At 38.4% G+C, this 24181-nt stretch overlaps 1 protein-coding gene across 1 annotated transcript; it reads right to left on the bottom strand.

The window, feature by feature from the left end:
• Positions 1-1902: 1902 nt before the first annotated feature.
• On the bottom strand, positions 1903-23832 carry mcm3ap (minichromosome maintenance complex component 3 associated protein). The gene is made up of 31 exons (XM_055215253.2): positions 23707-23832; positions 21909-23414; positions 21190-21425; positions 21014-21095; positions 20760-20910; positions 19716-19918; positions 19482-19621; positions 19201-19398; positions 18118-18386; positions 17790-17952; positions 17438-17598; positions 17090-17313; positions 16792-17009; positions 14341-14441; positions 13938-14069; positions 13739-13843; positions 12280-12432; positions 10353-10550; positions 10195-10263; positions 9979-10113; positions 9743-9896; positions 9418-9667; positions 9224-9321; positions 6901-7291; positions 6509-6772; positions 4142-4271; positions 3843-4022; positions 3610-3754; positions 3353-3501; positions 2598-2751; positions 1903-2285 (listed from the first exon to the last, which is right to left on the bottom strand). The coding sequence occupies exons 2-31, from the start codon at positions 23326-23328 to the stop codon at positions 2115-2117; spliced, it is 6444 nt and encodes a 2147-aa protein (XP_055071228.2). The 5' UTR covers positions 23329-23414; positions 23707-23832; the 3' UTR covers positions 1903-2114.
• Between the last annotated feature and the right edge of the window lie 349 nt (positions 23833-24181).

Below are 24181 nucleotides of genomic sequence, written 5' to 3'. Positions count from 1 at the left end.
ACCAAAAAGTGTAATAAAATGGTAATTTTAAACAAGTCATTGGAAAAATATTTTGTAATTTAAGTTTACGATTAGCCAATGTCTTTTATTTTGAAAAATTAAAATAAAATATGACAAAAATAATAAATCTCGAAAATAATATAGCCACGGATTTATTTGATTATTAAATCATTGCGAAATAAATAAAACCAATTATTATTATTATTATTATTATTATTATTAACCAATTAAATATTTTTGAGTACTTTGGCCTCCGTATAATAATAATAATGATATAATAATGTTATACATAAATATGAATATTAATCTAATAAAATTATATTTTATGTGTTTACAGAAATGTACAAACAACAGATAACCTTATACGCAGAACATCTATAATAACAGTATAATACTCAATGTATTGCATGGTACCCATGCAGTCTATGTTTTGTTATTATTCTTTTCTAAGGTTAGCCTAATTAAGTGTAAATTTCAGAATTGTTATGTCCATAATGGAGAAAAGATACGTCCATAACATTGTTTCTTCCTTAGTTGTGCATACACAAAGTAAAATAAAACAAATATTTGATGATCTTTAAAGAGCTATCCCTTCTTTATTTGCTGGGTATTCTGGTTCATGCCTTTTATATGTTGTATGTTGTCTCCCAAGAATTTTTGAGAGATTTCTCTCTCTCAAAGTTGTTTTTTCTAGACGGTAAACTTACCCATTCATGAAAGTGTGACCCATACATGCCAATGCCTCCACAGCAAACCAGACACCACATGTGAAACAGACTCCCCAAGATCTTCAAACAATGACATTATCCAATGTCCAGAGACAGACTAGAAAGAACTTTCTTTTAATATGTATTTAAAAACCAGTGCCATTCCCTTTATTCCAACCTATTTATTAAAGTGAATAACAATAAAAATCATTTTCTGGTGAAAAAATTACACACAAAAATTTTACAACAACCAGGTTGTATAAGTCTGCACATCCCTAAGCTAAAGCACCTTTATATTTTATCCCAGCATTCAATCTTAATGAGTAAGCCTCACTCACTTTCACACATCTTGACATTTTTCTTTGCAAAAGCATTCTGTGTCAAATTGGTTGGGTGTTTCCTGTGCACAGCCCTCTTCAGATCACCGATGCAATTTAGGTATCTTGTTTTGGTAAAGCCATTCCTTTGTTGATTGGAGATGTGCTTTGTGTCGTTGTCATGTTGAAAGATGAAATCCCTCTCATCCTAAGTGTATTTTGGCAGAAGCCTTAAGGTTTTGGGCCAAAAGTAATTAGTAGATATTGCAACATCCAGTTCACGGGGACTGAAAAATAACTCCTGAGTCGTGATTTTTGCTCACATTCTCTTTGATTGTGGGAAATTAAACTTGAAAGATAAAGATATTGGCAAAAGTTTTTTTCCAATGTACAATTTTCATTTAATCGTGTCACTTCCACAATGAATTTCTTATTATGCTTTTATGATTAGTAAACATAACATACATCATTGATGCAAACATTACTCTGTGCTCTAAAATAGACATACAGAGAAACAATGAAAAAAGAACAAAAAAAACAACAACTTCAAAAAACATATTTTAAAATGCATCATCTGAAAGTCAAAATATTGAGAAAATCTTCTTCGAATGTGTCCAAATGAAGTCCTTAGCACTGCATCCACTCACAAAAATAAGTTTTGTTTTTACAAATTTACAAAATACTCTCATGTAACATGTTATTTGGCATAACAAAAATCTATAATTTTGACCCATACAATGTATTTTTGGCAATTGCTTATTTAAAACTTTAGGTTACCCCAGGCAATGCAAAACACAGAAATTAATCAATATAAATCCATAAAACATACTTCACAGCATTGTTTAACATTTAAAGCAATAAAAAAACTCATACAAAAGTGAAATAAAACTCACTTTTATTGTTGTCCAAAAATATACGTTTTAATTCAGCAAAATATTTTTGAACTTTGATCACATCTTTAAAGACAAACGCGATGATTCTAACAATGTTTAAATAAAGATTTACATGCAAAGATCATGGTTTTGAAAATGGATGACCAACAGTTGGTCAAATTACTTATTCATCTTTATTGTGATGACCTGAAACAGCTTCAAGTCTCAACCATGTCTACAAGACACTTCAGTTTAAAACCACACACACGATCCTCCTCTTGTTGACTTGATATTTCTCGTTTCAAGTCCTGCAGACGTTGTAACAAAGACACTGGCCTGCCTTTCTCCCAAGGAGATGACTTCTCAGCTGGTTCATTCATTTCCATTTCCTTAAAATAACACAAATTAATAAATTTACAGCATTTGCAATAAAAACTACTTTTTAAAGGAAACATTTCACAAGACTTTTTTCAGATGTAAAATAATTCATAAAAATATGTAGAAGTAATTTTTAATGCTTGCAGAGAATTGTTTACAAAAACTTAGTTACAGGGTTATTCTTTTTTATATTTTCTAGGTTGATAGAAGCACTGGGGACCCAATTATAACACTTAAACATGGAAAAAGCCAGATTTTCATGATATGTCCCCTTTAACTTTACTTTAATTGTAGTTATGTTCAAGGGTCTGTTATAGATGTACCTGTTTGTGGACATCATCAGCAGCAGCAGGATGCTTTCGAGATGGGGTTATGTTCAAAGGAGGTGAAGAGAGAAGGGTGGAGGGAAGGAAATAAGGAAAAGTGGCAGAGCACAAAGGATCGGCTTCAATCCGATGTTGAATCTGCTCTCCAATCCTACAGATAAAAGTAGATATCACCATTTTTGTATTGCCTTGTCATACATTTTTGAAACAAAAAAATCTTCCAATGCATCATATCATCATATTCTGTGCATATTGTTCCACATTTAAATAAGTTATGTCTGTCAAATGGGGGAATTTAAATATATATGATATTGTACTGCTCATAGCAGCTCTATGTTTTTGTCCTACTGCTGTACCTACCCCAACATTGGGCTTGGGAAAGCAATTTCGTTTTGCTGTGTACACGTTGTATAGTTTGAATGACATTAATAAAGTACATTTTGACTTTGACCAGTAAGGAAAATTAATTTGCATAAAAAACATAAAATCTTGGATGTCAGTATGATGTAATATAATGACTGCAGCAGAAACCATTCCTGGTTCTGTAGTCGCGGTATAAACGAAAGTCAAACCCAAGTGTAGTATGCTTTTCTAGATTTTAAAAGGACTGTAATTTTGACCACAAACCAGAATATTTAGTACTATGTTACATTTTTATTATTTTTAAAAGACTTCATTTTCATACTACTTAATTATTGTAATGCAATAGAAGTCTCAAACCCACTGGAATAGCCAAAAAATTTTCAGCTAACCTCTGACCCTCGATGTTCATCTTTTGAACAACAGAGAGAGTATGTTGAAGTTGCTCTACTACAGAAGTATGTGTGGTGTCTGGAGTAAACGGTGTGCTCTTTAGGAAAGGAGATGATTGCTTCTCAACAGGCTCATCTGATCCCATTTCCTTCAAATAACATACAGATAAAATGCATTTATAATAAATGCTACATAACATTTAACTAGTTACATTTAACTAGTTAATGTAATGCTCAGGGCTTTGGTATAACTGTACCTGTATATGGACTGTGCGAGAGCCAGGGCGCTTGTGGGAGGAGTTTGTGATAAAAGGAGTGGTTGAGAGGAGGGCAGTGGACAGATCAAGATTAAAAGAGGCGGGGTGATCTCCTTCAATCCGACGCTGAATCTGATCTCCAATCCTACAGACACGTTAAAATATAGTCTGTGTTATGTACAAACATTAAGCAAACTCTGGTTAATCATAATATTAAAACTGAAAAAGCAAACCTCTTCCCCTCAACGTTCATCTTGCGGACAGAAGAGAGAATACGTTCAAGGCGCTGCGCTATGGGGACATCTGTGGTGTCTGGAACGGAAGGTCGGTCCTCCACGTCTATCTGGCTTTGAAAAAGTTGCTGCTTTAGAAGTCTGCGTCTGGATGCAGTTGAAGGCACTCTGACCTTTAAGCTATAAAAAAAAGAAATTCAGTTTAAGCCTGTTTTTAAACCGTAATTGTCAGACAACTCTGTGAAATATGTGATTGTTATATTAGATTATAATGCAAAAAATACAAATACAAGATGTACATTTCGGATGCCCGTTGCTTCTCATGGTATGTCTGTTTCACAGCCTCAATCCAGATGTCGGGGGGCTGGAAACCCTCCAAGCTGTCTTTGTTAAAGTACACGAGAATTTCGCCATTATCAGTGAGGGCATCTGTGACAGCAAAAGGAAAAAATACAAACACAGACAGTTTTATAACAAAGAAAAAGATCTGAAATTCAGATGGAATTAATGGTAATACGTGTTAGACGCATGAAAAAGAAAACCCGGAGTGAAGTTGGAGTGTATTTCCTTAAAGTGATAGTTCACCCCCCAAAAAGTCTGTAGTTTACTCACCCTCATGTTGTTATAAACCTGTTCTTTGTTCTGCTGAACACAAAGGAAGATACCATATTTTTAGGACTATAAGTCGCTCCAGAGTATAAGTCGCAGCAGTCAAAAATGCGTTTTGAAGAGGAAAAATATATATACACTCACCTAAAGGATTATTAGGAACACCATACTTATACTGTGTTTGACCCCCTTTCACCTTCAGAACTGCCTTAATTCTAAGTGGCATTGATTCAACAAGGTGCTGAAAGCATTCTTTAGAAATGTTTGCCCTTATTAATAGTATAGCATCTTGCGGTTGATGGAGATTTGTGGGATGCACATCCAGGGCATGAAGCTCCCGTTCCACCACATCCCAAAGATGCTCTATTGGGTTGAGATCTGGTGACTGTGGGGGCCATTTTAGAACAGTAAACTCATTGACATGTTCAAGAAACCAATTTGAAATGATTCGAGCTTTGTGACATGGTGCATTATCCTGCTGGAAGTAACCACCAGAGGATGAGTACATGGTGGTCATAAAGGGTCAGAAACAATGCTCAGGTAGGCCGTGGTTTTAAACGATGCCCAATTGGCAGTAAGGGGCCTAAAGTGTGCCAAGAAGACATCCCCCACACCATTACACCACCACCACCAGCCTGCACAGTGGTAACAAGGCATGATGGATCCATGTTCTTATTCTGTTACACCAAATTCTGACACCATCTGAATGTCTCAACAGAAATCGAGGCTCATCAGACCAGGCAACATTTTTTTTCATTCTTCAACTGTACAATTTTGGTGAGCTTGTGCAAATTGTAGCCTCTTTTTCATATTTGTAGTGGAGATGAGTGGTACCTGGTGGAGTCTTCTGCTGTTGTAGCCCATCTGCCTCAAGGTTGTGCGTGTTGTGGCTTCACAAATGCTTTGCTGCATACCTCGGTTGTAACGAGTGGTTATTTCAGTCAAAGTTGGTCTTCTATCAGCTTGAATCAGTCGGCCCATTCTCCTCTGACCTCTAGCATCAACAAGGCATTGTCGCTCACAGGACTGCCGCATACTGAATATTTTTCCCTTTTCACACCATTTTTTGTAAACCCTAGAAATGGTTGTGCTGGAAAATCCCAGTAACTGAGCAGATTGTGAAATACTCAGACCAGCCCGTCTGGCACCAACAACCATCCAACGCTCAAAATTACTTAAACATTGCTTTTCCCATTCACTCACTCATTCATACACCGACGGCGGTGTCAAGCTTTCCCATTCTGACATTCAGTTTGGAGTTCAGGAGATTGTATTGACCAGGACCACACTCCTAAATGCCTTGAAGCAACTGCCATTTAATTGGTTGATTAGATAACTGCATTAATGAGCAATTGAACAGGTGTAATCCTTTAGGTGAGTGTTAGTCGCACTGGACTATACATCACTTTATTTAGAAAATTATTTCACAAAATCCAAGCCGGAGAACAGACATTTAATCTGGAAAGGCAAGTTATTCAACTAAACAATAGCACAGAACAGCAGAATGAATAGGTGTCTGTATATGTAAACGTAACATTATCATTTATTCACTAAACACAATACCATATCAAACATACCTGGGAGTCTGAATACGCTAAATTAACACAACAAGCCAAATCAAGTTAAAAAATGTCCTGAAGTCATTCCACATCGCTGAATCCATTGATTTACATAAATAAAGGAGCAGCATAGAGCTGACTCTCGCTGCTGTAGACGGTAATGGTTTCTCTTGGTTCATATGAAATAATTTTGACGTACAAGTCATCCCTGACTGTAAGTTCCAGTACCCACCAAACTATGAAAAAAGTGCGACTTGTAGTCTGGAAAACCTGAAAAATAAAGCAGCTCTATTGACTTCCATAATAGGAAAAAAGAAAAAAATTACTACTATGGAAGTCAATGGTGCTCAAAAACTATTACAAACCTTGCTCAAAATATCTTCCTTTGTGTTCAGCAAAACAAAGAAATTCATACAGGTTTGTAAACAACATGGTGGTGAGTAAATGACAGAATTTTCATTTTTGGGTGAACTATCCCTTTAAGTCTGCGACTCTTACCTTCGGCCATAAGCGGCTGTAAATTCCAGTCCTTCATACGATGCTCTACACACAGACATATGATCTCATCCCAGGGAATATCGTAAAAAGACGGTCTATTCTCCACAGGGTCATCTTCATCTGCACTGTTCATATTTAAGCACTGGAAGTTCACCCTTCTCAGCAGGTTCTCTAGGCGGGACATTAGGATGGGTTGGCTTAAGGGTGAGGTTGGTATCTGGGATACATACTTCAGTATAGATGCACACAAGTGTGGCCATGTAGCTGAGAAAAGGAGGTTAGGTTTTAGTTTCACAGGATACTACAGTATACACATTGATAATACAAACACACAAACCAATTCAATGCTTTATCAAAATGACACCCAAGTTATTTTCAAAAACAGAACCTACCACTTATAGGAGGCAGATCCCATTCAGGAAGCTGACGGCTAAGAATGGCCCTCCTCAGCCAGTTCAGGTGCTCCGGAGAGTTCCAGGCCTGATGAGGAATCATCTCAATGTTCTCAGGGTATAAAAACTCTGGAGGTGGCCAGCAGAGACTGGTCAGGTGGTCGGATGAGACGACATCTGCCAGGAATTTCAACACGCTGTTACAGAGGTGCACTATGGGTTCTGGGTGCTGAGACGGAAGACCTGCATGTTTTCTGTCCTCCTGGTCTCTCTGTAGCCTGGAGTGGAACTCATGGCACAGGCCTAATTCAACAACCTGGAGCAGTGTCTGAGAGGAGAGGACCGGGCCAGCAGAGGAGCGGGACGCAAGCCATCTCACTATGTCACTCATCTAAGGTGGAATATTAACAAAAAAAAAAAATACTTTTGATAAACTAAAATCACTGCTCAGCTTCAACTGCCTTTTTCAAAAGTATTTTATATAGTATAAAATATTTTACATGTTAAAGGGACACTCCACTTTTTTTGAAAATATGCTAATTTTCCAGCTCCCATAAAGTTAAACATTTGATTTTTACAGTTTTGGAATCTGATCTTGGGGTCTGGCAGTACCACTTTTAGCATAGCTTAGCACAATCTATTGCATCTGATTAAACCATTTAGCATCATGCTCAAAAATAAACAAAGAGTTTTGATATTTTTCCTATTTAAAATTTGACTCTTCTGTAGTTACATCGTGTACTAAGGCCAACGGAAAATTAAAAGTTGCGATTTTCTAGACAGATATGGCAGGGAACTAAAGTCTCATTCTGGCGTAATAATCAAGGACTTTGCTGCTGTGACATGGCTGCAGGGGGCGCAATGATATTACGTAGTGCCCGAAAATAGTCCTCTCCTATTGAAAGTTACCAAGGGGACTATTTTCAGGCGCTGCGTAAAATCAATAAATGGTCTAATCAGATTCAATAGACTATGCTAAGCTATGCTAAAAGTGGTAGCGCCAGACCCAGAGATCGGCTGAATGGATTCCAAAACGGTACAAATCTAATGTTTAACTCTTGGGAAGCTGGAAAATTTGCATATTTTCTAAAAAGTGGAGTGTCCCTTTAACATTACATTTATATCATTAATAATATCTAAAATTGAAAAACATAGCTTGTAGACTATGCTTATTGTTGGTAACTTTTACAAAATGTTAGAAGTCATTCATATCAGGGCACATCAGTTGAGAAGAAATTACAGAAAGAAAATCAGTCCAGGATTTTTCTCATTTTAATGGCCTTTAATGGACCCCAACACTTAACAGTTTTAATGCAGTTTAAAATTTCAGTTTCAAAGGACTCTAAACGATCTCAAACAAGGCATAAGGGTCTTATCTAACAAAACGATTGTCATTTTTTGCAAGAAAAAAAATTATGCACTTTTAAACCGCAACTTCTCTTCTTCCTTCAGCTGTGTGACGAGACAGCGCGACCTCAAGTAATTGCATAATGAAGTCGAAATGTCACATGTTACATATATGAAACGAACATTTGCGGATAATTTTAAACAATAAACTGACACGAAGACATTTATTAGTATTATTCGATATACAACAACGCCGGATGGTCCTCCTTCTCCACACTTGTAAACACTGGGGCGTAGTTGCGCATACGTCATCCGTGACCTCTTGACGTGACGACGTATTACTCAAGATCACGCTGGCATGTCACACGAATGGGGGAAGACGAGAAGTTGAGGTTTAAAAGTGCTTTTTTTTCTTGCCAAAAATGACAATCGTGTCGTTAGATAAGACCCTTATGCCTCGTTTGAGATCGTTTGGAGTCCTTTTAAACTGCAATTTTGAACTGCATTAAAACAGTTAAGTGTTGTGGTCCATTAAAATGAGAAAAATCCTGGAATGTTTTCTTCAAAAAACATAATTTCGTCTCGACTGAACAAAGAAAGACATCAACATTTTGGATGACATGGTGGTGAGTAAATTAAAAGAAAATTGACTAATCCTTTAACACACACAGAAAGGATGTGTTAATTTTTTACACATCTTTTTGTGTTAAGCTTTTAACACGTGAAATTTTAACACATTATCTGTCATTTTGTGTTGATTTTGTGTTAAAAGTAACACAAAATGTGTCGTTTCAATAATGAAACAGAGATGGGTGGTGGGTGTGTTGTCCCAGATTCAAAACTAATGTGTTGTTTTTAACCATTCTAAGAGTGTACCTATAAATAGTATTTAGAAAAACTGAAAATAATCTTGAAGTGGTCTTTTAATTTTTTATATAATAAACTGCAGATTCTAATTAATGTGTTTCAGACTAACCTGCGCTGAGCCTTGCAGGTCACTGAGGGCTGCTGGTATGTGGATAAAGATGTATTCTGAGATAAGACCATCTTTGACCAATGTTTTCAACTTGAGGGCTGTGAAAGTGTGACAAATACAAAAAGCAGACCGCAGATTTAAATGTACTTTCTTATCAAACTAAGTCATAACATCAATATTGTCATTGAAATTACCTTCTTCCAAACCCTGGTCACTGATAACATCCTCTTCATTATCAGTAACCACTACAGCCAGGGGTAAAGGAGAGTGCCAGCAGCTGGCTTGCTGCACCTGTCTCAGCTGGAGAAATGCTGAGAGCAGAGTCACATCTTCCTCCTCTTGCAGTACAGGGGGCAGTAGCAAAAGCAGTGCATTGGTCCCATGAAGCGCCTTTCGTTTCTCTAACAAGCACTGATCTTCCTCACACAATGGCCCATGACATGCCTGTACACACAAACACACTGTTTAATCATCTAGTCAATATATGTGGTATTAAGTGGCTTAACCTCGAAAGCTCACCTTTATAGCGATGTGAACTTCATGAGTGTTTTCTCTAACGTTTCTCAAACTGTGACTAACACAGAGCGTTTTCAGGGGTCCTTGTTGTTCTTTCTCAAATTCATCACTTGTATTTTCTCCGCCCAATTTCACCTCAAGCCAATCTGTCATAATCCTGCATGGATGAACTAGAGGTCATGCACAATTTCACATGGTTTAAAAAAAACTCACAGATTTCCCATCACACATTTGGTTACCTGCTGGCAAAGCTTGTGTCACTATCACAGTCGCTGGGCAATAAAAGACTGGCTTTCCAGAAGATCCTGTTAGGTGCATCAGGAATGCTTTCTGCCACAAGGGTGGGCAGGTCAAGAGGCATCCATACACGCTCACTAGAAAAAATTATATTTTAGCATATAGACAATATATGAGAATCTTCAAAAAATTAGCATATTTTTAAAAGTTGCACTCACCTCAGTAAAAGATTATAATAGTAAGAAACTTTCATTTGATGAACTGCTTCCTGTCTCATTTTAAGCAACCTATAATTTTTAAAACGGATCATTGAGGTTTCTTAGGAAGCACATCAAAAATATCCACAAAGTGTAGCCATCTTAATTTGTATGCTCACCTTGTGCAAGACACAGCCATGTTCCCAGAGTTGCCCAGGTTAACCATCCCCTGGGCCAGGAGGTCCAGAGAGGGGCTTGAAGGGGCACTGGGGACAAAGGCCTTTAATTTGAACCGTGGATCGACACAGCCTGGGGCTGCAGGGAAGCCACGCATCTGTCTCTTCAGCTGACGACGCACAGCTACCACATCAAGCCACCTGCAGTACATACATTGAATTGTTCTTTAATGGTTTTTAAAGAAGAAAAGACTTCCTTTGCTATTCAGGTACTCACTATCTGCATGGACAATCATTTAAAGGTGCAGTGTGTAATTTTTAGAAGTATCTCTTGACGGAAATGCAAAATAATATACAAAACTATATTATCAGGGGTGGATAAAGACCTTTTTATAATGAACCGTTATGTGTTTATTGCCTTAGAATGAGACGTTTTATCTACATACACAGAGGGTCCCCTTACATGGAAGCCGCCATTTTGTGCAGCCATGTTTATACAGAAGCCCTTAACAGACCATCTTTTTTACTAAGTTGTCTCCAACGATGACATATTTGTCTGGCGGCAACCGTAGCTTCTCTATGTGTTTCAAAAGCAAGAAGTGAGCAGTGGACTGAGACGTTGGTTGCAATTCACAACCTCACCACTAGATGCCGCTAAAATTTACACATTGCACCTTTAAGACTAGAGCTGGGCGATATCAACCTTAATTCATATCTCGGTAATTTTTTGGTGAATGGTGATACACAATAAATAAATTTGGCGGTATTTTCTACAAAGTGGAATAAATGTTTACATGCAAGTCAAAGGCTTATTTGAAATGTCACAATCACCTTTATTAAAACAACGTATGATGAAAATAAAATTCAAAGACAAGGTTTTCCTCCCTGGTTGGAAAGCTTACATCTGACCTTAGTCTTTATTGCTGGTAGTACTTCTGTGGAAAAGAAGGAAGGTCATATCTGACCATACTAGGGATGGGCACGAGTACTCGATTGCTCGAGTAATCGAATGTGGCATCGATGATCGATCACGAAAACGATGATCATGTGGGTTTATTAATTTATTCTGGATATGGTGGCATTTGGATGTCTGGTTAGCATTACAAGTGCTTGTGGTATTAAAAACTGGGTGCGTCACGTGTTTGACGTTGTGTTGAGCTACGCAAACCGGCGTATGACATCAGTAACTTTAACATGCATGATTCAAAAACAAACAGATGAAGTATGCCACCCGCACTGCCGCAACCACAGATCCGCGCAATTCTGTGAAGCCGAACACACTTCACATCACTGATGCACTATGGTTTAAAAGGATGCCGTGATTTTGGGATTCACTTCGGCAGGATGAAAATACAGTCAGTCAGATGCAAAATGTACAGCACCGTCACAAGTTTCCTCATATCATCTCATATTTAAACATCAAACGTCAAGAGATACCACATACCGATACGAGCACATCTTGACTGAGAACAGGTGAGAGCATAACACAACATAGCTATTCGCTAAAATGATAGCAAAAGATTTAAAGCTGCTTAATATTATGAAGCTTATGCCTTGGATGTGTTTAAAAGTGCACAGTTATGGTGCACATCCACAACAGGAGTTAAACTTTACTAGTACATAACTTAGTTTAGGTCTTCCATGTTGTATAATACATTTAGGTTGTATATAAGGCTTAGTATTATGTAGAGTGTGTCATATAGAAAGCGCATCAGTTTGTGTTTATTAACCCTTTAGTTTCACTTCATCACGCAGCTTTTCTTGTTAGAGGTTTCTGTTAAAACCAGTTAATTCATTAATAATCTAGTATGTGTTCATTTTTCTGTCATAGTTTCTTAAAAATTATTTCAAATTAAAAATTAAGCCCTATTTAAGAAACCCATAGTATTCCCAAAAACACACACAAAAAAAAAGAGATAGCTGCACAAACCTCTTGATGAACTTGCGGATGCGTCTCAACTCATAATCCAGGACCTCCTGTGCCATTGCCGTCACCTCTTCAGCAAGCATCTCCTCCACTATCCTGTCACTCTCCTCCTTTGAGCACTGAGCAATAAAAGCCTCTTTCTCCTCTAATGCAAACCTGAAAGAACAACATCATGTGCCGTCAAAAACATGTTTTATCATCTTTAAAAAAAATTATATAAAGGTGTATGCTTAGAGCTATTAAAAAAATGAACATGAAACATAGTAGCGCGAAATGGCGACTTTCATGTAAGGGGACCCGCGGTGTATGTAGATAAAACGGCTTATTCTAAGGTAACAAAAACAATACAGTTCATTTTGTAAGATCTTTATACACCATTGATAATATAGTTATGTATATTTTATTGCATTTTTGTCAAGAGATCCTTCTAATGGGGTGTACACACAAAACACAAATATTAAAGGGGTCATATTATGAGATATTTTTAAGATGTAAAATAAATCTTTGGTGTCCCCAGAGTTTGTATGTGAAGTTTTAGCTCAAAATACCATATAGATAATTTATTATAGCATGTTAAAAATGCTAATTTGTAGGCCTGAACAAAAGTGTGCCGTTTTGGGTGTGTTGTGAGCAGATGAAATGCAAACACTGATCACAATGATGGTGGTTTGTTGTTATTCAAACTCAACTGTGCTGTCAAGTCCTTCTTTTCTCCCTCTTTCTATCTGCACTAAATGGCAGTGCTGTGGTTGAATAGTGCAAATAAAGGGGGCGGTATTATTGTAATTCGCCTTACCTACCTCACAAAAAAGGCGAAATCTAAACGACCTTTCACATGCATGCAGAAAATGGCTTACTCAATTAAAGTTACTGGGTTGATCTTTTTCACATTTTCTAGTTTGATAGAAGCACTGGGGACGCAATTATAGCACTTAAACATGAAAAAAGTCTAATTTTCACGCTATGACGCCTTTAACGATTTGCATAGTAAATTACATACAAAGTCAATGCAAAGATACAAAGAGACACGGGATTGATGCAAATTACTCGAATTGGGAGGCGCAATTGCCGCGAAAACACACGCTATTCACCTCAAAAGTGTCTCTGCCCAAGTTGAAAATATAAATGAAATCCCAGGAGTAATCTAGAGCGCGGAACGTGATGCTTTTAGAATGATTTGTATATTTATTGCAATTGTCCAAACTGTGGAAGGCTCTTATCATTTGTGTTATTCCATAGTTAGATGGGTTAACTATTATTCAAAAAATAAATATAAAAAAAAAGATTAAGTCTTCCAAAAACTTTTGAAGGACAGTGTATTATTTTGGCCAGTTTGGTTTGGATGAATTTCATGAAATCAGTCATAACAATTCAATTCCATTTTATTTGCACAGCACTTTCTACAATAGATAGTAAAATGTGCTTGACTCCCCATGATGTTTAGTTAGGGTAAGGCTGGTACCTGAATTCAGCCTCAGCAGTTTCACAGATGGTCTCAGTTAGCACCTCCTCACTGATCTTAGATGACAGCTCAACACTGAACTGCTCAAGGAAGACCTCTTTTCGTCTGACATCAAACACAATCAAGGAAAGTTTGAATAATTTTATACAAATCAAACACTCCTATTGTACTAAATTAAGATGAAGTGTCTCTCACATACCTGATTTCTTCCATCCTGCGTTTCTCTTCTGCAATTCTGTCCTTCTCAGCTTTGATCTCTGATGTGGATATTTCCTCCAGCATCTGTTTATTGACTTCACTCACTATCGTTTCCAGCTCGTTGTCAGCCACACTGTAGGACGAACGCAGTACTAGATTCAATACTAGTTTAAAATGGACCAGGATAACTAAAGCATGCAAGTAAATCTGAATTGGAAAGTTCCATGAATAAAGCTTTTGCGTTAATGCTGCTCAGAAACTTGCTTTCGTCAAAACCACCTTTTATGATCATTGAATTTAAGAAGTTGCAGATTACACCAACATTGGATGTTCTGAAAACCAATTTTCAGTAGAGAGAAAATATACTGTATTTTAAAGCAGTTATATAACAATGAAATGTGTACCTAATAGCAGCGGACACATAATCAGCAGCTGCACGAGTTACATTAGAGACTTCTACGTCCAGGACATCATTGAGCACCGAGTCCACCACAGCCATGATATCCTGCCAAAGATCACATTGATGAGGATGCATACAACTCAGAAAACAGGACTGCTGTACACAGTTTTTAAAACTGAAATGTTTTTCTTTAAACTTATGTATAGATACAAACCACCTAAATGATTCAAAGTTATTGCACAAAAAGTTATTGGAAAAAAATACCGGACGATATCTCAATGTCTTACTTTTTTATTTACTCCCTAATATTGGTTGATTTAATAGACTTTATTGGACCCCAACAGTTTAAAACCTCTTAATTGTCACCACAACCCTTTGAGTGGGGGGGTGAAAAGTTGATGTGCACCTTCAAATGAATATAACTCTGGCATTTTCTAGTCTAGAAGCTGAATCTTGGTCTTGTTTTAAAGAGGACAATTTAAAGTTTTTCACTCAAGTGAAAAGGTGAAAGTGGAGGTGAAAATATTAAACAGAAAAATTGTTATAGCAGTTTAAATTTATTTTAATAATTAAAAATAATGCAATAACATTAATTTGATAAAATCTAAATGTTTCACAAATACTGAAAGAAATAATGTAAACATGAAGCCATAAGTCTCAAGTAGTTAAAAGTTAAAAATTAAAAAAAAAATTGGTTTGTGACACTTTTTAAGTGGTTTTACCAACAAAGGCCACTAGGTGTCAACGGTTTGCTGCATACTCTTGTCACAAATTATTAAAATACTGTCACTGAATTGTTAAAACTGCTCAAATGAAAACTAAATTCTTAGAGCTTTCCAATGATATTTAGTTTGTCAACATTTATGTAGATTTATACTAGGATATAATGTTATGAATATCTAAAATTAATATGCATTCCTATGGGGAAGGGTAATGTAACAAAAAACTGTCACTACATTATTTTTATCACCCGACCAAAATGATGATTATATATGAAAACTAAAATCTTAGAGCTTTCCAGTGATATATACTTTGTCAATGTTTTTTAGGTTTACAACAGGGTATTAGTGTTCCAAATATGTAAAGAGAAATTGGGCCCATCTGTGTCCCATGACATTTTAGAAACTGACTCTCACTACGTCATACTTTTACAGACATTGTGATGTAATATAAAAACTACACTCTTAGAGCTTTCCAAAGATACATAGTTGGTCAAGATCTTTAGGTTTAGGATAGGGTATTAGTGTTATAAATATGTAAAAACCAGTGGGTCGCTTGGGGGGGCCCGTGACCTTTTAGAAAATGACTCGCATTATGTCGATCTTTTCCCAAAATGATGACAAATGAAAACTACACTCTCAGAGCTTTCAAAACTAAGAGGTTAAAATTCATGTCTTTGTGTCAGTTTATTGTTTAAAATGGTCTGCAAATGTGCATTTCAAATATGTGAAGTGTGACCTTTTGACATGATGACGCATTACGTAAGGTTGTGCTGGCACGTCACACATTGGTTCAAAACGAGAAGTTGTGGTTTGAGGCTATGTCCACACGAAGCCGGTGCATTCCCTATCCGATCATTTTTTTTCCTTGCTCTAAAAAAATAATCCGTAAACACGAAACCACTGAAACCGACTGAAAGCGGTGTAGTATATATGCCGGACCAGTATGGGGCGCTGTAATTCTGCCACAGATATACACTATACACGGAGAAGAAGACTTTGAGCATGCGCATAACCAACGTATGGTGTTGTCCATTATCGCTTGTTGGTCATGGTTGGTCACCGCAATTGCATAGAAGCAATAGATTTTGCTGTAATAAAGCTAGTAGGCTTTAGTAGCTTCTGTAGCACGAACACAATCACGTAGTCCGGCGTTATTGTTGTTGCTGTTACGTGTGACGCTTCCGACACGTGATGTGATGATGCTTTCGCTTCACAAAATATACGGATTGGCTGTACAGACGAAACCGCAAGGGTGTCGGTTTCAGATTTATCCACTTTAGGACCCGGTTTCAAAAACGCCGGATCCGTGTGGATGAAACGCCAATACGATAACAAATTTTACGTATACATTGATACGCGTCTCCGTGTGGACAGCCCCTAAAAGTCCTTTTATTTTTTTCTTGCTGAAAATGACAATCGTTTTGCTGGATAAGACATTTATGACTCATTTGAGATCGTTTAGAGCCCTTTGAAGCTGCGTTGAACTGCAATTTTAAACTGCATTGAAACAGTAAACTGTTGAGGTCCAATAAAGTCTATAAATTAAGAAAAATCCTGGAACGTTTTTCTTAAAAACTGAATTTCTTCTCGACTGAACAAAGAAAGACATCAACATTTTGGATGACATGGGGGTGAATAAATTACAGAAAATGCTTGCAAACAATCCTAACAGCATATAAGGTATGGAAGAAGTAATCTTTAAACCCCAGATCGTCTTGACACAAGTCTCTCACCTGATCCGTGTATGCTGGTTTTGGTGGAGGAGGTGGGGGCTGGGCTGGCTGTAAGGTGGTTATGGGTTGGAAGATCAGCTGGGAATTCGGCAGAGTGGATTCTGCCGTCTGAGTTTTCTCTCCAGTTTCCTCTGTGATTTTGGGTTTCAAAGGTTCGGCTGTGGCAGAGGTTTCTCCAAACAGCCGTGGTTCAGGCATGTCCTGCCTCTGTGAATACCCTGCAAAAATGGCAAACCTGTTTAAGTAAAAATGCATTTTACAGGGGCATACTTCATACAAATGCTCACTAGATTTATACCTTTCAGGTCGGCTGGTGGAGGATCTATGGACAGACGATCTCCAGTATACTTGTTGCTAGAGTCAAAGCTGCAAACCGGGGTGTGCTGGGGTGGATTAGGCAGCGGCCCACTGTTGACCACCTCTCCAATCAGCACAGTTCTCTTCCTCTCGATAGCAACCGACTTCTTCTGCGGCAGGGAGCAATCTGGTTCCTGATAGGCCGTCCGGCTAAGTTCTACCAGGCTGGGTGAACGGTCACAAAATCTTATCAGTTTAACAGCCTTAAAGAATTTTGCATCTGCAAAATGATACTACTGCATGTAAGAATAAACCCATTCCCAAATGATACGGCTTAAACAAGACATACCCATCACTGACACTGAGGCCAAACTGCTGAATGAAGTCTGCTGCTTCAGTAGCATTACGAAACATAAGCATTCTGACAAAGTCGTCGATTGGGAAAATAGTAGATCTCTGTGACCCGACAGTAAAGGCCACATTGAGGATTTTCAGGGCCTTGCTCCTCACCTAAGCAAACGGGGAAAGACAGACATACATTGTAATAATTATTTACACGCTAAATCAGAACCATACTGGATTGAGTTAGTATTTGTTTTCTCACTCCACTATATCTGTAAATCCCTTGAAAGGCTCTTTAGTAATACACTAACCTTCCTATTTAGCAACTAGTATATAATTCTTCATAGAGATGCACTTACCTGATTGAAGTATCTGTGAAGCATGCAGCTGCTCAGATAAGAAGCCGCATTTACAAGTTTGAAGAAACGGACAAAGTTATTACTGTTGAGCGCTGCAAAGGCCTGCACAGCGAAATCCACCTCCGGAGACTCTCGCACTTCTTTACGAAATTGCTGCACCTCACTGCGTTCACACAAAAACACATGCATCAATTAAGGAATGTCTGTGAACACTTCCTGCTGATATAAAAAGCTTCATGTACTTCAAAGAGCAACATCAGAGTTCACAGGACTAAAAGAAAACAAAATTATAATTATTTTAGCTTAATGGCTTTTTTCACATCCATACCGAAGAATATCTCCATCATTGAGCTTTAGCAACACGTTGTACTGGCGGAACTCCGCCTCATTGGGGCAGTACACCTCTTTGGTCGCAAGGTCTTGATACATCTCCTTCAAACTCTGCAGGCATTTTGTCATATTCTCATTGTTGATCTTCGAGTCGAAAGACATCATGGGTTCCTGACAGAGGTGATGGGCGCAGTGAATGTGGAAACGGGTACATTTCTCGATGAGCGACACCGTGATCGGATCACATAAATGCTGCTGGGTAATGTCCTGAAACGACAGATGACTTTTAGTTGGCAGTTTTGAAACAAATAAGACAAACCGTAGAGGTTAACATACACATGTAATATGTTCATGAATGATGGAGAACGTCATTCATCAGAAAAAACAAGGTCTTAATTATAAGGGTTCCAACACCTTAGTTAACTTCAAATTCAAGGACCTTTCAAGGACTTTCCAGGTCCAATACCCTCAAATTTAAGGACTAAACGTGGGAACACATTTCAAGTGAGAGCAAGGTTACATCGTATTACCTTTAAAGATACATTGGTACAGTTTCCTTTCGAGGGAACTCGCGCTGCGTCGCTGCGGTGACACTTTGGGGACGCCTCCAGGGGGGAGTGCGTCTGAATGTGTATATCAAATTCAACCAATGGTGAGGCTTAACGACAAAGACAGGGTGACGCGGGAGTCGGGATGTATATAGCTATCTGAAATATGGCCAAAGACGGCGTTACAGGAATGCAGGAAGTATGAAAGGGAGACGCAGCGTCTCGTTCCCTTCTCAGGAAACAACAGTTACATACGTAACCCTAGACGTTTTCATGTGTCAAACACAAGTATGCAAAAAAGCAAAAAAGTCTAGAATTTTTATTTCGTTATCCTACACTACACAGGGAATAATGTGGATTTTTTTCCCCCAGAAAACTTCTTGCACAAAATAGATTCAAGCACTTTCAATGGCCTATATCTATGCATGTTTATTTTTAAAAACTTCCCAGGGCCTTGAATTTTTTTCCCAGATTCACAAACTTTCAAAGATTTTAAGGACCTGTTGGAACCCTGAATTATGAAAGTTGCTCACCTTGCGAATTCCTCTGGTTCTGTTCCAGACAAAATCATACCAGTCACGATAATTTCCCTCGCCATGGTCCATAACCTGAGTCACCAGATAGTCCATAGTCATGCTCAGCACAGGAAGTGGCCTAAGTTCATGAGGGAGAGGTTCTTCCTGATCTGCTGAAGATCTACTGTATTCTTTGATGGCAGCAAAATGGTCCACCTGAAATATGTCAAAAAATATTTTAAAGCAAGGACTGGCTGCTACTTCTGAGCTTTAATTAACTGCATTCTTTTGTCACAAACCTTCTCTGTATCTGGAACGACCTCAAAGACGCTTAGCTGATTACGGGTCTCCCTCATGTACCTCTCTTTTTCCGGGCACATATCTGGGCATGTTCCCACGAAAACCTTTGACATGTCTAGGTCCGTTCTTTTGGGCCGAGCTTAAGGGAGAAAAAGACAATATTTCACTATTACTAATGTGGTTTTATGCAAGTTGTCAAAACAATTACAGTACCAAAGTGCATATAGCTTTACCCTGCCGTAAGAGCTTGTCCCTCTGCTCTAGGAGGCGGTACCTCTCCTCTGCCGTTTCAGCCACCTGCCCAATCAGAGGCTGGAGAACTGAGGGCAGGTTGATAACAGGTCGTTCTACACTTCGCTCCTCTGAGACTGATTCCAGCGGCGATTCACTTTCGAACTGAAGAGTTTTAGCAATTGAAGACTTCTTGATTGGAGAGCTGCAATAATACATGCAACAATAAATAATCCTGAGCTAAGTAACCAGCATGCAAATGGCTGCTCATTAGCAGAGTTAAATATTTATGGGTGATTATTTAATTGCAGGTACATTTGGTCATAATTTTTTAATAATTTGGTATTCATTGTCATGGATCACAAGATGTTACATGCCATTATAACAATCATATTTTCTGTAAAACTGTCTAATATAGCTGAAAATCATGATTTTCTGTTGTTCGAAGTCCGTCAGTGTAAAACTCTGTTACCGAAAGAGTAACAGTGTTGACAGTATCGTATGTCTGTAGCTGGGTTTCCATCACAGTGATTTTATGCGCATTTTGAAATAGCGCAGAAACGAGTGATGAAAACGCCAAATTTCAAATAAAAATCCCTTAATTCATAAAAAAGTTTATATGCTCGCTTGAGGTGGTTTTTGACTCATGCAAAAAAAAGAGTTCATACAAATTATGGGAGAGCGAACATTAAACCCATGTGACTAATCGTCTAGCTGTATCAGCTGAGGTTGGGGCTCGACGACCCCAAAATGCCCTTCCTGCTAAAAATTCTGTATCTCTTCTTCTGTGCACAGAATTCAGTTTGGCAATTATAAGCTGCACTGCTAGTAAATTTATAACTTGCCCAATTGTAACTAAATGCAGTCCTCTCTCCATTTTCTAAGCGCGGCCTTTTTTAATTTACTAATGGTCAATATCACCGTCATTCTTTCAAACAACTTGATGGAAACGCACCTAATTCACATTTGTTTGTTTTTATTTTGCGATGTACATCTTATAAAATATAACCATGTACCTGCAATTATATAATCATTTAATACATTACCCTTTAGTGAAAGCACTAGTGGCGCAGAAGTCCATTAATTTAGGCAGAGGTTTGCGATTACGTGAAGGCTGCAACAATTCAGACGCTTTCTCCATCTCTCCGCTCTCGTGATCTTTGACCTCTGTAGGTTTTGCCCCTATTTCACTTGGACCTGTAAATGATAAGCACTTGTGAGCATAATGTGAAAAGATTGGCACAGTTCTTGTAAACAGTCAATATAATTTCATAGCACACAACAGGCCTAACATACTCACTTGGCTTTTTTCTTTGATAAAATATATGAATTTCATTTCTCTGAAATACCTTCCCCCTCTTTTTGGCTTTGGCAGCAGACGCCTAAGAGGTAAAAAAGATGTAACAATCACATTAAATGTATTTCATTTTCTGACATTAAGCACTGATTATTATACAGTGAACTAGACATGCTCACATGATCTTGAAAATGCACAATGGCTAGATTCTTCTGAGGCCTGCAGTACACCTTCAGCACCTTCCCAAATTGCCCAAAATGCTGTGCAACAATATCCTTCCTGTTGAGGTTGGATGGTATGTCCTTACACTGAATGACAGTGGCATCAGATGGGGAAAGGCCACCTAAACTGTCTGTGCTCTCCTTTCGAACAGCACGTCTACCTGGAGTGGGTGTCTGAGAGTCAGCCTCAGGTGCTATAAGATGAGCAAAGAAAACAATGTTAGCACAGATTTTTATTCCTGGCACATTATAAAAATGCATTGCTATGAATAAAAATTACTTGAAAATGACTGAAATGTTTCCCATGATCCTAAAAAACGTTTAATTTGAAAATATAAATTTAAATGTGCGAAATTACTTGTAGACAAAATTATAGTTGTGCCAAACATTAGTTTATTTTTATTTTTTTTAGAAAACTTACTTTTCATTTATAAAATTATTTTTAAATGAATGACTTAGACTGATTATTCAAGAAAAAGCAGCCTTAAAAAGAGCCAAGAATAGATGTAAGCTCCTTTAATATTGTCTAAAATCCATCTCAGGTCGAGACCACGACTATGAATTTGCAACCTCTAGGCAAAGCATGTAATAATATAAATAATAATAATAAAAAATAAAACAAAATAAGATGAATAAATAAATATATTATAATAAATTATACATTTATTTCAACTTACAAATTTCATCTGCTTTTCTCAAAACTGTCGGATCCTGACACCTTAGTGTTGTCGTAGATGATGCATCACCAGCTGGACCAGGAGGATTAGGTCTTTCTGGAGGAGGACCTTCTCTCTTTACAGGGCTGACTTTGGACTTCATTAAATCAGACATTGCACTACGGAAGAGCCCTCCAACAGGGCCCCGGGGCCTCATTAGTGCTCGTTTGGCTGGTTGTCTTGGGCCATCTGCGCCCGCTTCAGCATTTTCACTTTTATCTGTTTTTCCTTGAGCAGTACTTGGATCCAGCATCTCCTCTTTACGCTTTGTGCCACAACTCCCAAAAACCGTGTCTCCTCTGCTGCTCTGCCCATCACCGGCTCTCTCCTCTGTTTTTTGTGTGGTTTCGGTTTTTGAGGCCCCAAATCCATATGATCCTATGGTAGGAGCACCAAACGCAGGCACTTTGGTCTCTATTTGAGGCTGGAGGGTCTTTGTTGTGAAGCTGAAGGTGGATGGAGTGGTAGGCTGAGAAGCAGGTGCAGCGCTACTTGAAGGATTGGCAGGTTGAGAGAAAGTGAACTTTATGTTGCTGCCACCACCGAGTGTCTCCTGTGAAAAATTCGAACTTGGGATCGAAACAGATGGGGCTGCCGCCGGCTGGGAAAAGCTAAAGCCCAGATTGCTTGGCTTTACACATGAGAAGAGAGAACCACCAGAAGTACCGCTGTCCACAGTCTTGGATGTCCCGAAAAGTTCTGAAGCTGAAGACGCCTTTAGGCTAGGAGGCTCTGGACTGACACTGAAAATGGGTTTGAAAACAGCTTCACTGGGAGGCTTGAAACTAAATTGGGTCCCAATGCCACCGGTAGGATTATCAGGTCTGCCTCCTCCAGAGGAGCTTGATGTTACTGTAGGTACAGGCAGAGAAGAAAACTGACTAAAACTGGTCTGGCTGGAAGAACTGTTGCTGAAGTTGGTGGACGGTGTAGTGACGGCAGAGGAAAGACCAAATCCAGACGGTTGTCCGAATGCAGAAACCTGACCGAACGCAGGCACTTGGTTTTGACTCGTGGCTTGTGCGTATGAAGGAGGTGGTGCCCCAAATCCCAGTGTCCCTTGACCTAAACTAGACCCCTGTCCAAAGGCTGGAGTTGATGCCAAAGATGAAAAAGATGATGGTTGCCCCAGTCCTTGAGTTAATCCAGCACTCTGACCGAAAGCAGGTGTCTGCCCAAAAGTAGGGGCTTGGCCAAAGCCAGAAGGCTGCCCTGTTAGCTGACCAAAAGTTGGCTGACTAAATGCAGATGTCTGCCCGAAGCCAACACCCTGCGTTGTGTTCTGCTGTGCGATAGACTGGAACAGGTTACCAGACTGATTACTGTTGCTTGTGGGCTGAAAGGCAGTTTGGGGTCTACCAAAAATATTTGAGGGATTCATTATGAATAAAGGGGGAATAGTAAGAGTTAAGATATTGTAATGTTTTCCAGATCAAATCCTCCGCAGTAATTTACATGACCGGAGTCCTGTAAAACAAAAGCATCCGATAAAAACAAACACCAATTTGCCAACTTAAGTTACCTAAAACAAACCGAAAAGATAGTAAACCGATTTCTGTTTATACTTTCACAGCATTAACATCTCAAAAAACAATACTACAACGCAATGCTGTTGTTGCGATAAGTAAGGAACAGTAATTAACGTTATCTATTTCGCGAACCAACCGAAACAATTGTAGTATTTCATTACTATCTCTGTATGATATGTGCAAAAAGTAAGCACAACAAAACGGACAAAGAGAATAAAAATTGTAAATACTTTGTTGCTGCTCTCGTCACGCTCTGGTCGGATGTTGATTTCTCTTCTTCTTGAATTGGCGCGTTGATCCAATGCGATCGTTACGGGAGAGTGCCCCCTGCCGGCAGATAAGAGCACGACACAACATCAGATGACCAAGACACTACTGGTGAGAAAACCAACATGTTTTCTTCTGAGACAACTTTCACATAAGAAATCACATATTATTTACCAAAATTACCCATTCAGGTATTAAAATACACGCATGGGCATTGTCATATTATATGCACAAATGTGTAGCAGACACACTGTAGTAAAGTCTTAATAAATCACTTTATGCATTTCAGCAAATATGTTTATTGCTTTTTACCGCATATTATATTATTATTTACAAAGCATAATCAGGAATAAGCAAAACATTTTTTTTTATCTTTTTCAGTGCGAGGGTTACGAGACAGTGCCCCCTGCCGGCAGATAAGAGCATGACACAACATCA

This window comes from Misgurnus anguillicaudatus, chromosome 17, assembly GCF_027580225.2.
Source record: "Misgurnus anguillicaudatus chromosome 17, ASM2758022v2, whole genome shotgun sequence".
Taxonomy (NCBI): domain Eukaryota; kingdom Metazoa; phylum Chordata; class Actinopteri; order Cypriniformes; family Cobitidae; genus Misgurnus; species Misgurnus anguillicaudatus.
This window is presented reverse-complemented; position numbering and strand designations above follow the sequence as displayed.

Excerpts from the sequence above, each read along its gene's own strand:
- mcm3ap (XM_055215253.2), bottom strand. The coding sequence starts at position 23,328 with ATGAATCCCTCAAATATTTTTGGTAGACCCCAAACTGCCTTTCAGCCC. Across the intron at positions 17,953-18,117 it reads AATGATGGAGATATTCTTCG|TGAGGTGCAGCAATTTCGTA; the intron begins GTATGGATGTGA and ends GTGTGAACGCAG. Across the intron at positions 3,502-3,609 it reads CTCGCACAGTCCATATACAG|GAAATGGGATCAGATGAGCC; the intron begins GTACAGTTATAC and ends TGTTATTTGAAG.